This window comes from Cordyceps fumosorosea (genome assembly GCF_001636725.1).
Source record: "Cordyceps fumosorosea ARSEF 2679 chromosome Unknown scaffold_5, whole genome shotgun sequence".
Classification (NCBI taxonomy): Eukaryota; Fungi; Ascomycota; class Sordariomycetes; order Hypocreales; family Cordycipitaceae; genus Cordyceps; species Cordyceps fumosorosea.
Genome location: NW_017387305.1, coordinates 489,730 through 502,916, shown reverse-complemented (window position 1 = coordinate 502,916; position 13,187 = coordinate 489,730). Strand labels below are relative to the sequence as shown.

The 13,187-nt window shown below is 56.4% G+C and overlaps 4 protein-coding genes across 4 annotated transcripts; 2 read left to right on the top strand and 2 right to left on the bottom strand.

Moving 5' to 3' along the window:
* Window positions 1-114: 114 nt before the first annotated feature.
* Window positions 115-2,348, bottom strand: ISF_02864 (Fungal specific transcription factor; the record flags this gene model as incomplete). The annotated part of the gene is made up of 2 exons (XM_018846470.1): window positions 115-1,772; window positions 1,844-2,348. The coding sequence occupies 2 exons, from the start codon at window positions 2,346-2,348 to the stop codon at window positions 115-117; spliced, it is 2,163 nt and encodes a 720-aa protein (XP_018706198.1).
* A 1,203-nt stretch (window positions 2,349-3,551) lies between these two features.
* ISF_02863 (FMN-binding split barrel) lies at window positions 3,552-4,454 on the top strand (the record flags this gene model as incomplete). Its single annotated transcript, XM_018846469.1, has 1 exon — window positions 3,552-4,454. The coding sequence occupies one exon, from the start codon at window positions 3,552-3,554 to the stop codon at window positions 4,452-4,454; it is 903 nt and encodes a 300-aa protein (XP_018706197.1).
* A 382-nt stretch (window positions 4,455-4,836) lies between these two features.
* ISF_02862 (Proline oxidase) lies at window positions 4,837-6,264 on the bottom strand (the record flags this gene model as incomplete). The annotated part of the gene is made up of 1 exon (XM_018846468.1): window positions 4,837-6,264. The coding sequence occupies one exon, from the start codon at window positions 6,262-6,264 to the stop codon at window positions 4,837-4,839; it is 1,428 nt and encodes a 475-aa protein (XP_018706196.1).
* A 3,025-nt stretch (window positions 6,265-9,289) lies between these two features.
* On the top strand, window positions 9,290-10,700 carry ISF_02861 (phosphotransferase enzyme family protein; the record flags this gene model as incomplete). The annotated part of the gene is made up of 2 exons (XM_018846467.1): window positions 9,290-9,567; window positions 9,626-10,700. 2 exons carry the CDS (start codon window positions 9,290-9,292, stop codon window positions 10,698-10,700), a joined length of 1,353 nt encoding a protein of 450 aa, XP_018706195.1.
* Window positions 10,701-13,187: the final 2,487 nt, after the last annotated feature.

The window sequence follows — 13,187 nt, the reverse complement described above, 5'->3', positions numbered from 1 at the left end:
TCGAGTCAAGTTATTCACATCGAACTTCTGGAAATGCCTTATTCTTTTTTTTTCGCCGAGTCTTGATCAGTTCGTAAAGATGTTCGCTTTAATCTTTTTAATTCCTTTTTCCCTTCATTCATGTAGCGCTGAAAGCAAAGGGTTGTTGAGCTCCAGCTGCGCCGCCAGGTCAAGCATCTCGCCCGGCGAGATACCAATCATGGTGTCCGTCTGGAACAGGTCCCAGCCCGGCTCGTCGGCCGCGACGCTCGGCGTCAGCGGCGTGTCGAGGTTGTCGTCGTGCCCGTGGCCCTGCTCCGACATGTGATGATCGTCGCCGTGCGCGGCGCCGTTACCACCGGCACCGGTAGCACCGCCTGCGTTGCTACCGGCCGGGGCCGGCGGCGTGAAGGCGTTCATGAAGCGCTCGAGCTGCGCGAGCTCCATCTTGCGGACGGGAGCGACGATGCTGCCCTTGGAGATCATCTTGTCGAGGACGCTCTGCATGTTCTCCTCCCAGTTGTCGTCGGGGACGAGGAAGGGGCAGATGGTGCGGACGAGGTAGAGAACGAAGGCGGACGAGTAGGCGTCCTCGAGCTGGAAGGGGAGGAAGGCCTCGAGCAGGTCCTCGTCGCCGATGACGCGGAGGATGCGGAGGACGGTCTGGGCCGAGTTGACGCACGACTGCAGAAGGGAGGCGACGGGGGTGGAGAGCATGACGGGCCCGGCGACGATGGAGTTGGTGCGCTTGATGTGCATGTGGAGGGCGCACATGACGACGGGCCGAGTGGTGAGGACGACGCAGTGGTGGTAGGACAGCAGCAGGCGGACGGCCATGCGCGAGGCCTTGCTGATGGAGCCCTGGAAGTGCGACTCGAGCAGGGCGTGGACATCGCGCGAGATCTGGGCGAGGTCGCGCAGCACCGATTGCGTGTTGGTGACGAGGGAGCCATCGAAGCGCTGGCCGACGCCGTAGATGGCGTTGAGGATCTTGGAGACGAGGCGCGCGAGGCGGACGTGCAGCGCCATGTTGCGCGCGTCGAAGCAGTCGTTGAGATCCGATGGCGCGCGCGCCGTGATGTCCTCGTCACGGATTGACGACGGCGCGCCCATGAGCGACCCGAACTCACGCTCCAGTTTATACACGACCCAGAAGATGAGGTTACAGCGCTGCGAGTGCTGCACGCCTACCACCTCGACGGGCATGTGGCGGTGCCAGCCCTCGATGATACAGATGCGCATCGCGTGGCAGACATGCTGCAGCGCGCCCACGCGCATGTCGATCGACTGTAGGTACACTGAGCCGAGCACGAGCGCCTGCACGGCTGTCATGGAGTCGGGTGCGAGCCCGGAAAGGTCTGGCATAAGCGCCATGGCGCGCGCCGCGTACTGGTGTCCCGTGGGACCCTCAGCGCTGCTTTGGTTGGTGATGAAGACCTTGCCATAGGCCAGGATGAGGAGGTACTGCGCGTACCAGTGCCGCGACGACGCCGCCTTGGCCGACTGGTCCTCGTAGAGCTCGTACAGGTTTCGCAGCCAGTCCTGCTCGTCAATGAGGTAGAAAATGGACCCCAGGTAGAACTTGGCCACGTTGAAGAGCAACAGCGCGTAGTCCAGCGGCGGCAAGTTGGACACGTCGGGAGTCTCGTCGCACGGCACCGCGTTCCATACGAGCTTGTGCCCGCCGTCAAAGTGACCCGGGTCTGCGACGTAGCCCTGGTCCGGGAGGTGCTGGCCGAGTAGCGTTAAAACGCGACGGCAAAAGGACCATGACGAGGATGGCCCCATGTACCCTAGACACCAGACAAACAAGAGTCAGTTTGTGTAACAGTGTAAAGGAGGAAGCGCGGGGAAAGATGCTTACAGAATCTGCCCTTCATTTTAGTGAATGTGTAGTCGTTATCTGCCAAGGGATTCTGCATAAACGAGGGCTCGATGCTGTTGTGGTCATCTACACTGCTGCCATGGCTGCTGTGGTATGATAGACGTCCAGTGTCGGGGGCCAGTGACGGTGTTGGTCCTGATGTGGTGTTAGAGGACGACTCAGCCGAGAGAATAGGTCCTTGGGACGACTGACCATTGCTGTCTTGGCCGTGATTATGGTGATCATTGTGCTGGGCTACATCGCGCGGGTGCAAGCCAAAGGCTGCGCGCGACGACGAAGTACTCGGGCTTGGCTGTGTGAGGAGGGCATCGACATCCACCCGGCGCGGTGCGGCGACGGGATCTAGCATGCGATCATCCTGGGCCTTGCGACCCTCCAGCTCACGGAGATATCTTGGCGACACGGGCGTTGTCAGTACTTGAGGGTTCAGTGTTCTCAGGCCATTGCCGGCGACGGAAGCGGGATCCGTGGTGAGGCCGTTCATGGCCGCCGTCTGCGTGTCCTTCGTTGTGTGTTGGCTTGGCTGCTGTTTCTCACCTCTCAGAGATTGATATCCGCTTGGACTCGGCCACAAAGTAGCACCTCTCGTTTTGTCTCGCGCAGCGGGAGCAGGGTTGTTCCCCGCTGCACTTTACTTTCATAGCCCTACATCTTTCACATCTGATTCACAAAATTTTTCTGGTCAGCCGAGCTCGAGTGTCGGAACCCCGCGGGAGCGGGGGGAGGGTGGCAGAAGCAAAGTTGCCATCGGAATTGTCACCCACGCTTTCGAGACCTTTGGGACTGTCCTCTTGGTCACCCTGGAAGGTGACGGCCGACTGTCCATGTTGTCGGTCGGGTTGTGATCCAGAAGCCCGGGAAAGTCGATACTTTCGGACAGCGTCTTCTGGGGGAATCGCACACCATTTGCAGGGGAAAAAACAGTGGTATTACGTGGTTGGAGGAGTCTGAGTGCGCTGGTGCCAGATTTTGGGGGCGAAATCCCCACTTGGCCTTGTGACAGACAAGCTTTTGGTTGGTTGACTAGGGTCTAACCGGGCTTGTCTTTATGCATTAATTCATACGATCGTAATTAAAGAGGCAGAATCCTCGTCAGGCACTGCGCAGCAGACAGTGGTATAGTGGTTGAGGAGTTGTCGCTTTTGACGAGGCGCCGCTGCAACCATGGAGAAGGATGAGGTCAGCAGCAGGGCCGACTCGGCGATTGGACGGACGCTACGGAGTACTTTGCTTGCAGCTTCCCCGAGCCACTAAAAGCAACCAAACCATTCCAGAAGGCGCCCAGTAAATATGGACATCCGCTATCAATAAATTTTTGTGGGCACCTCCGGCGTCGGAACGGTCTCGGACAACCCATCCGACATCCTGGAACCAGTATGAAAACATGACATTCCTATGACTAATGCGATCGGCTACAAAAGGAACAATTGGGCACAAATCACGATCGCTTCCGGAGATCCAGCATTTTTCCTTTTTTTTTCTACAGCGAAGAGAGGGGTCGCGATAAGACAAATGTCATCGGGTCTGAAATCGGCACGTTTGTTGGCTCCCCTGACCAGGTTCGTTGCCTCCCACTGACATCACAAAATTGCCACGTACCGCCTCGGAATCCTTGCACTTACACAAATGAATCCCCCTCCAATGCAGACCACTTTCCCTAAAAGGACACCGACCTGTCTTTCTGGTCATGTCTAGTAGAAGGAGCAGCAGCTCCGCGGCCGAGCAGGTGAAGCAGGCCGAGGCCGGCTACAAGATCGTGGACCGCGCCGCCGACTTCGCCGAGAAGCAAGCCAGCCGGCCCGACTTTGACCACGCCGGCACGCCCATCCAGGTGACGAAGCAGCCCAACCCCGGCTGGCAGTACGGCGGCGGCGCGCGCGACTACGACCCGTCGTGGACGCACCGCGAAGTCGACCCCTACGCCACGGACCGTCCCATGGTCAGCAACTACCGGCTGCTCGTGTCCGGCATCGCCCCGCGCCCCGTCGGCTTCATCAGCACCGTGTCGGCCGACGGCCGCACCAAGAACCTCGCGCCGTTCAGCTACTTCCAGGTCGTCGACCACGACCCGCCCACCTTCGTTGTCGGCTTCTCGTCGCGGCCGGGCCGCGAAAAGGACACGTACCGCAACCTCCGCGACACAGGCGAGTGCGTCATCAACACCGTGTCCGAAGGCATGATGGAGGCGGTCAACGCTACGTCGCTGGACCCTCCCCACGGCGTCTCGGAGTGGACCATCTCCGGCCTGCACGAGGCCCCGGCGGCGACGGTGCGACCCGGCCGCGTCCACGAGTCCGTCCTATCCATCGAGGGCAAGGTCGTCGACGCCAAAGAGCTCGGCCATGGCAAGCCTGGCATGAGCGCGGCCGGCGTCGTGCTCATCCAGGCTACGCGCTTCTGGGTTCGCGAGGACGCTACCAACGACGACGTCAGCCACATTGAGCTCGACAAGCTGCGTCCGATCGCGCAGCTCGGCGGCATGTCCTATGGCCGCATCACGTCGACGTTTGAGCTGCCTAGAAAGCGGTGGGCGGACGAAAAGGCAAACTCGGCGCTGCTCTCTAGCCTCGAGTCGGACAAGAGTGCCTGAATTAGGGCACAATGAACAATTCCCCTCATTTTATTTTGTGCTACATAGACTTAGACTTGCGTAGACTTGCATAGACCCTTGGTTATCCGAAACATATACATCATATGATCATCTTCATTCCGTGCCGTGTCTTGTGACTGCTTTAAACGCAGATCTTTCCAACAAGACTTATCGCTACTGAAAACTCTTTGCATGTCACAAGAAGCGATCTGCTGTATAGGTAACTTGCCTGATTTTTAGTCTAATCTGGAGTTTTCTAGCTGAAATTAATATTATAGAATAATCAAGGCCGACCCATGCTCGCTTATCAGTCATGATGTTTTATGCAAATTCCTCCCTGTTGCTAAGAGGGTCGTAATCAAAATCAAAATACAGATGCCACTTAGTTAAAGGATAGCCTGTGCCACAGCTCCTTGCGGAGAGCGGCGGCCATGTGCTTGGTGCGCTCGACGGCGCCGCGGTTCTCGATGGCGCGGCGGTGGAGGTAGCCCATGCACTCGCCGACGGAGCCCCAGGTGAGGCACTTGTAGGGCTTGGGGGCCATGATGTTGGCAGCGGTCTGGTCGGCGAGCGTGTTCTCGTAGTTCATGATGAGCTCGCAGCCGAGCTCGTCGGCCATGCCGGCGACCTGGGCGCACTCGAGCTTGCAGGTGGGCAGGCCGTTGCTGACGCGGGCGCTGTGCGTCGCCGTGGCCATCGCGGCGCTCTCCGCGTTGTGCGTGGCGAGCATGAGGCTGGCCTTGGGGAACGCGACGGCGACCTCGCCGTCGCTAAGTGACGCGGGCAGGCGCTGGCTGATGAGCCTGTCGGCGATGTCGTTGTAGGAGGCGTCGGTGTCAGCCTTGGTGTCGTGGATGAGACAGCGCTCCTCGTGCTCGATGTAGGCGCCGCGGACGAGCTTGACGCCGAGCTTCCACCCCCCGGCGGCGGCGGCGGCGATGTGGCGGTCCGCGACGTCGCGCGCGCCCTTTAGGTAGGCCTGGATGGTGTTGTAGACTAGGGCCTGGCCGTCGCCGTTCCAGCGGCGCATCAGCTCGATGGCCCAGTCGTCGATGCCGTGCTGGACCGACTGCTGCTCGGCGTCGAACCAGAGGCGGGAGCCCTGCTTCTTGGCCTGGGTGCAGAGCGCGGTGAGCGCCTCGTCGATGATGGCGGGCATGGGCGCGCGGGCCTGCAGCGCCTCCATGGCGATGGGCCCCGCGCCGGTGATCTTCATGGCGAGCACGTCGCCGGGCTGCAGCATGCGCAGGGAGGCGAGCGAGCTGTCGCGCCACGAGGTCACCAGATCGTGGTGCGCCTGGGTGTACCGCCCGGGGTTGGCGGCGGCGTGGGCGCGCTCCTCCTCGGACAGGACAATCTCCTTGGCAAAGGTCAGGATGACGCCCTGGTAGCCGAGCGCCTTGAAGTCGCGAACCGACTTGGCCACCTCAGCCTCGTTGGTACCGGCGCAGAACTGATCGTAGACGGCGTGCCGGACCAACCGGTTGAGGAGCGGGTTGGTCTCGGGGTTGAATAGGGGCGTCTTGGGGTGTGTGATGAGGCCGAGGGTGAGGATGGAGGGCTTGAGGAGCGTCGGCGAGCACATCATGGTGGTGAGGACCGCGGAGCGGAGGAGTGTGAGCCATGGTAGGCGTGAGAGTGCCGTGCGTGTGGGAGCCGGGATGGAGGGACTGGGGGAAGTAGAGGGCCCGGCCGTGGTAGTGCCGGTGAGATGTCGCACGCTATCGTGCCATCGGACACCAGAGTATCTGTATAGAGGCTTGAGGGCCTGCCTACGCAGGGAAGTGGTGACGGGGGCAAGCGCCGACATTGTTGTGGTGGTCTGCGGCGTGGTGTAAGACAAGCGGAAGTAGCTGTAGTCGCCAATATACTACCAGCACTCGATATCGTCTTTGTACGCTTGGTCAAATACAATCCAAACAATGGCAGACTGATGGGAAATAAAAAAACAAACTAAATCAACGAGGAGGAGGGGAGGGCTCTTTCAAATAGCCATCCGGAAACTCTGTTTCGCCTTATATCGGGGGTGTTGGTGAGATGGCGTCGTCGGAAGCGCTGTCCGGGCCCGATATCGCCGGGGCACCTGATGCATGCTGCAAACCGCCCCGACCGGCCCCTCCAAGCCTCCCCCAACTTGTCTTCCACACCCCCTCGTGGTTGGCTCCCCACAGCCGCCGTCTTCCTAATCTGGCATTCGGGTGGCATTCTATCTTGCAGTCGGCCTGCATTCGACTCAGAAAACAGTGGAGTGATAGGGTAACAGGAATCAGAGACTCGCGGCGCCGGCTCGGCTTAGCAGGTTATCTCTCGGGTCGTGGCAAACCGCCCAATGGCATTCCCCGCACCATCTGTTCTGAGCACGGGCGATCCATCCTATCAGCCAGGTGACTAACTTCCAACTAACTAGTTTGTTTGTTTATCAGGTTCTCGGTCCATGGCATTCTCCTATCGGTTTTCTATCACGACTATCACGATCACCTCAGCTACGACGTTGGTCGACCATTTGTGCCTTTATCTCAAGAGCGTCTGATAAGAGCGTCAGATTCTTTCGCCCCTCCGACACGATAACAGGAACATTCCGTGTCAGCTGCCGTCATCGCTGTTTCAAAGAGACAATCCTGACCGAGCATGTGCCTGCCCCGTGGCAAAAATGCACATCGTCGGATGGGCAAGCCTGATTACCCGCCCAAGGGCTTGTCAGGGTCCTGCAAGTTGACCAAGCCGGCCAAGTTTCGGAAGGGCATCTTGGGCAGCCGGACACCGAATGCGCGTCGAGGAAACGGAAACCTTACCCACCAGTCCACGCTATCAGTGTTAGTACACACCATCTCGCGCCCTTCTCCCCACAGAATACTACGGCTGAGGCTTCCGACACCACCCTGCTCGCTGGCTGCCCAGCAGATCTGGTGACTGGGCTGCCGTGCAGGTCGTCGAGCCACGCGGCCGAGTTGGTTCGAGGACGACATAAATACGTCAGTAACCAGCAATTGTTTTGCGGGAGCATCATTGATTCGTCGCCTCCAGATCAAACCTGGCAACGGAGCGCGCTCGATCTCTTTCTTTTTTCTGCTGCCTACTACTGCCAAGGCACGCGGCTGTCATCTTCATCGATCGCTGGGCGGAGGTGGCGAGCCACAGTGACGTGAAGCATCATGAGTGTGTACCCGAGGCTATGCAATCCATCCAGTCGTGGGCTTTTTCCTTTCTTGTTTTCTTCTTTTATACACCGGGATTTAATTCACGCTGCCGCGGGATGTACACTTAGAATGAGTAATTGAATCGGAGCTACCATCATGCACGTAAACGGGCATCTCTTCCTGCAATGTCAACAACCACCCGTTGCAGGGCTTGGCATAAAAGCACGAATAGTCTGCTCACGAGAAAGCTACGCGCTACGTTAAGAAAAGAGCTGCAGCAGGGAGATACAAGCAGAAGGGCCGTATCTTGGAACCCACGCCACCTGTGGTATGATGGAGAAGAAAGAGGTCGTGGCGATGCACGCAGAATGCCAGTTTAAAAGTCCCCCCACCACCTCTGCCTGATAGTTTCCATTCGAAGTTCAGCAGGCCAAGGGTCAATGAACTTGGCTGCCATGTCTTGCCATGCTTCTCTTGTCTTGTTTCCGGGCAAACAGATGTATACTCCCAGTACCGCGGAAGCCAGCCTGAAAATTCCCAGTCAATGATGGCTGCTATTTTCCCATCCCGGATGATAATGTTGAAGGGGTTCAAGCCGCCATGGGTGAAGACGGGCGTCTGCCATCCCCGGTTTTGCAGGGCAATCATGTCCTTGATTCGGCCCATTCCTCGTCATCAACGTACTTTGGCTTTTGCTCCGGTCCAAGGCCTTCTCTTAACCATTCGTGGAATTCTAGTGTTGAGGAAAACGGGCCAAACCTTGGCTCTTGCCGATGGATGCGAGAATCATTAAGTGAGCCTCCCAGACAGCTTTGGATAGCGGCGCCCGGCGCCGGTATTGCACACAGCTCTTTCAGCATGTCGCGAAGTTGCAGAAGAACGCGCTCGAGATCGGTTTCAGACAAATCAGGCACGGCGTCGGCTAGTGTTTTCCCACGTACGCGTTCCATCAATATGTAGGTATTATTTCGATGCGTAAATACACAATGTACACGAGGAACTGGAATCTTGGTCTGAGAAGCAACGAAGGACATGGTCGCTGCTTCTGTGGGATGGACATTGGTGCCTTTCTTCACAATAGTTCTTCTCGAGATAGGGACACAGGGTCCCTCGCATTTATAGAATCGGGATATAGTCTTGAACGCAAACAGCGTGAGATACCTTGGTACGGTGCTGTTTTCCCTGCTAGGTTGTTAACATCTTGAGAAGTGGCTCGTTCCGTAGACATTGAGTCAATTGGTAATGCGGCTGAACTCGTTGGTCCGGGCAGCGAGTAGGATGGGATGGGTGTAAATGGCGATGGAAACAACTCCATCTTGTCGGTCTCAGGGGCATTAGTGATAAATATGGAGGGCAGATATAACTGTCCTGGGGTGGGAGTGTGGGGCTTGTTGCCTGAGAGCCTGTAGGTACTGGTAGAAGGTATGTATGTATGTACATAAATATGTACATACATACATACATACATAGGTACCCAACAACCTGCGCGTTGACAGCTTGATCGCACCTTGTCGGTGCCTTATTACAATGCATACCCAGTAGGTACATAAGGATGCTGCAAAGCCCCGGATTCCCTTCGCAAACCTCATGTTACCACTCTACAAGAATGCACGGCCACATTTCCTTGCGCCGCATCCAGGGCCACCTTCACACTAGATCGCGCTGCCTTCAGCATCTCCTCCACAGGCAGCTCCTATCATGAACCCGGCAGAGCACTTTCCCATCCCCCGCGCGACAATTGGAAGGCTTTGCGATGCCGTCCTCGCCTCCCTCGATGAGGCTGCCATCTGCAAGCTCGCATCCTCACACAGCAACGCCCTACCTTGTCGAGTCCTCAGCATCGACCGCGGAAGCTACAACGCATCCGTGTGCCTCGACTTCTTTGGCAGAATACCTAGGAGGCTGTTGCGTCTCCCGCTACGGCCCGCCGTGCGTGATGGCTGGAGAAAGGTGCAGAGCGAGGCGGCGACGCTTGCGTGAGTCGCGGCTAATTACGAGTTGAGTCTGTTGATGGCCTCTGTCTGATCTGAGCAGGTATTTGCGAAAACACACATCCGTCTCGGTGCCAAGGGTATGGGCGTATGGACAGCACGCAAGGGTAACTAACGACCCTTCAACTCCTCAGCCGTACCTGCTCTGCGACTATATACCTGGCCAGTGCTTGACGCTGGGACGGGTTCGCAACGCCACGTCAAGACAGCGAAAAGAGCTCTTTTCGGATCTCATCGGCATCTATTCCCAATTTCTCACACTTCAATTTCCTGTCTCTGAATCGCTTTTCCCCGGTACCGACGAAGATGGCAACCCTCGTATTGAGGGACTGCTCAGCATGCCAATGAATGAGCTGCTCTTGTCAACAAGTAGCAGCCACCCAGTGCCCGGGATTCTTCGTTCCGCCGCGAGTTACGTGGATTATCATCTCGACATTGTCTCTGAATCAGCTCATTTGCCGTTGATCGACGGTACGCTCAGCCGTGTCAAGGAGCAGGCCTTTGCGCTTCACCACTTGCGACTGGAAGCGCATCGAGGCCTGAACTGCCTGCAATCACAAGATGCTGAATCATTCATTCTCACACACCCTGACCTGCACTATGCCAACATCGTGGTCAACAAAGAGCTCAGGATCCAAGGCCTCATTGACTGGGAGTTTGCGGGGACAGTGCCGCTGTGCCTGTTTCGGCCGCCGGCATGGGCGACAGGTCATGACGGCCGCGGTTTCCTCCCGCCACCAAAAGAAATTTCATCCGACTTTCAAATGGCCCTGCAGTTGAGCGAGCATCAGGAGCTCAAGCGTCACTGGAGGCAAATCGGGGGGCCGGGCACATTGGCCATGGCCGAAATATTCTGCCACCCCAACAAACTCGAGCGCCTCTTTTACGACTTCCTGTTTCCGAAAATGTTTAGCGACTCGCGAGAAGAGGCTGTGGATCGCTTCTTTGCGGACAGCAAGAATGCAGCACTGGCAGCCGAAGCGGCCGAGCAACTCAGAGCGTCTGAACGGTACACGGCGTATCTGAAGGAGAATGGACTCTACGACGAGATTGGCGAGGCAGAAGCGAAATTGGCTGAAAAAAGAGCGAAAATCTTACATACCTTGTTTCCGACATGAATTCGCAGCCCTTGTTGCAGTGTTGAAAGTCTTACATTGATATCCATAGCACCCGGCGGGCTCTGCACCGGGCCGACAAATTCGCTCGACAGTATCAGCATTCTTTTTCAAAGAGAACAAGAAGTTCTAGCCATGTGAGCTTTTGTATAGCCTTTTTGACATCTTGTTGCTGTGGCTGGCGGCAACTTCCGCGTACTCAAACTCTCAAGGGCGGGCTGGCGCAACTCATGCCCTGTCCAGCTGGCTGCAGGCCACAGCGAGGCGCAGCACTCTTGCATCATATTATCACATAATTTCGATACCTGCAGCGCTGGAGCTGTGCCCTCTGCAGTCGCTCCCTAATCGGTGCTTCAGGCTTCGACAACTGGGTGGAAACGGAACGGAAGAAGTCGGCACATTATGCAACGTCGGTCGTCGTTTGCCAGCACGCATGCGGACAAGACTTTACAACCTGATGCTACCCCCTCCTTGGGCCGTGTGCACAATAACTCGCTCTCGCACTCATGAATTCGGGACTGCGTATATGTCCGCAAATTAATCAACTGGTACCAGAAAGGTGCGGCCTCACTGTGGAGGTTGAGCACGGAAGCCTCACAAATTATCGAAGGCCATCGGCATCCATCTCCGCCTAGCTACGAAAACGCTGGAAGTGGCCTCTGCCGTCAGCGCTCCTCCACGCGGTTGACGTTATTCACTGCGACGTTACGGGACGATATCTTTGCGCTCGGCTCGGTCATGTGATGTATCATGAGGGTGAGGAGCCGTATTTCCAGGAGCGGTTCCCCGAGCTGGAGGAGGAGGATGTGGAGAAGCTGTTGGTAGATTGAAAATCTTCGTAGGTCTCGCATGTCGCGTGGCGAGATGTCATCCTCGGCTGCTGAAAGGGGAGCTGTGGCCAAGGCGGAGCAGGTGGTTGAGAGGTTGGCTAGTGTGTCCGATGCGCGATGTGCGATGTGGCTGGTGGTGTGTAGGCAGGTTTGCGTGACACTCATCTCGAGGGGATATAAGCATAAAAATGGCAAGAGTTAGATCCGCGCCTGCAAACGAGCTAGTAGCAGCAATGCATCGTAGCCATTTTCCATCCGCCGAGAACTTGTGCTCTGTGTTGGGATGGTGATGGGTGGCAAGCTCGTTGTGTTTGCGAGGCGGTTTGGTACAGACACTGGGGGACTGTTGGAACTTGGCGATACTTGAAACATGTGACAGTGATTTCATTGAAGAGAAAAAAGAGAAAAAAGAGAAAAAAAAAAAAAAAAGAGGGCGGATCTGCAGCCGTATGTGCAGAGAGAACTGTACAGCATTTTCGGCTCGTCGCACTCCAGTAGTAGGTAGTAGCGCAATTAGTTAGGTACCTACATACATACTGTACATACATACATAGTTAGTAGAAAGGCACCTCAGTACTCCGTACTAGGGCGGGTTACGGGCGGGAGCTTCCGTCAGCCCTGCGAGGCTAGTTGGCAAACAAAAGATGGTATTCTTGACTTGATTATTCTCGTTCGAGGCTATGCTTAACATTTCTTGCGCAGGCCACTCTGGCATGGGACAAGCTGAAATGGAGCTTGGATGATGCAGTCGTTCGATACCTGCGTGCTCGGTACACATGCATTGTATCAAAACCTGTCGGACTGTTACTCACCACGTAAGATGGGCTGCCGAATTCCGGTTTGCCGCCTTGGTTGACGCTGGCCTTGTTTGGTGGTTTTTTTTTTTTTTTTTTTTTTTTTTTTTCCGTGGCAATTCCTCAGGCAAATCATCCCTAGCCAACCAGCTCGACAGGGGCCTTTTCTTCTGTCCGTGATCCCTGCACGACCCCCCGTTCCCCATGTCACCCCAAGATTGCGCGTTTCCCACTCCTGCGGCGTATTTGCTTGGCTTCTTCATAGGACAGGGCGCCAGGATTTCGAAACTAGCGTCGTCGTCTCGCTGATGACGTTGAATCATTAAAAAGAAGACCCGCCGCTTGGCACTGCATTGTCGTCGTTTCTATCTTCTACCCCGGGAAATCGGCACGACAAGATGTGGCCCAGTCGATGCCCCCTTTCTCAACAAGAGGCGGATAGCATTTTCCTTTGCTCTTCCCCTGTGATTCTTTATTAATAATTCCACGTCTTCCACATCCTTCATCATCTTTTCTTTTCTCCCCCAAAAAACTTGCGTCGCCAACCTTTGTTCGTTCATCCTTTCCCACGCCGGCCGCGACAACACACCCACTGCAACCTAGCTACTAAGGTAATAATAAGCTCGACTCGACTCAGCCTGCGTCGTCATCTGCATCCCAAGCCAAGCCTCCTCAACATTTCCCGCGCCCAGGAGTTCAAAAGTACCTCCGACCGAGATTCGGCACACGCACACTTCACAAGGCGGATAAACTGAAAGACTTGGGCTTTTTTTTTTTTTGTGACTCTCGGCCCCCGTCCTTCCGTCCTTCCGTCAATACAGCAACACCACCCACCGCCACCCAGACCCTCGCTCTCCTTGTCCTCC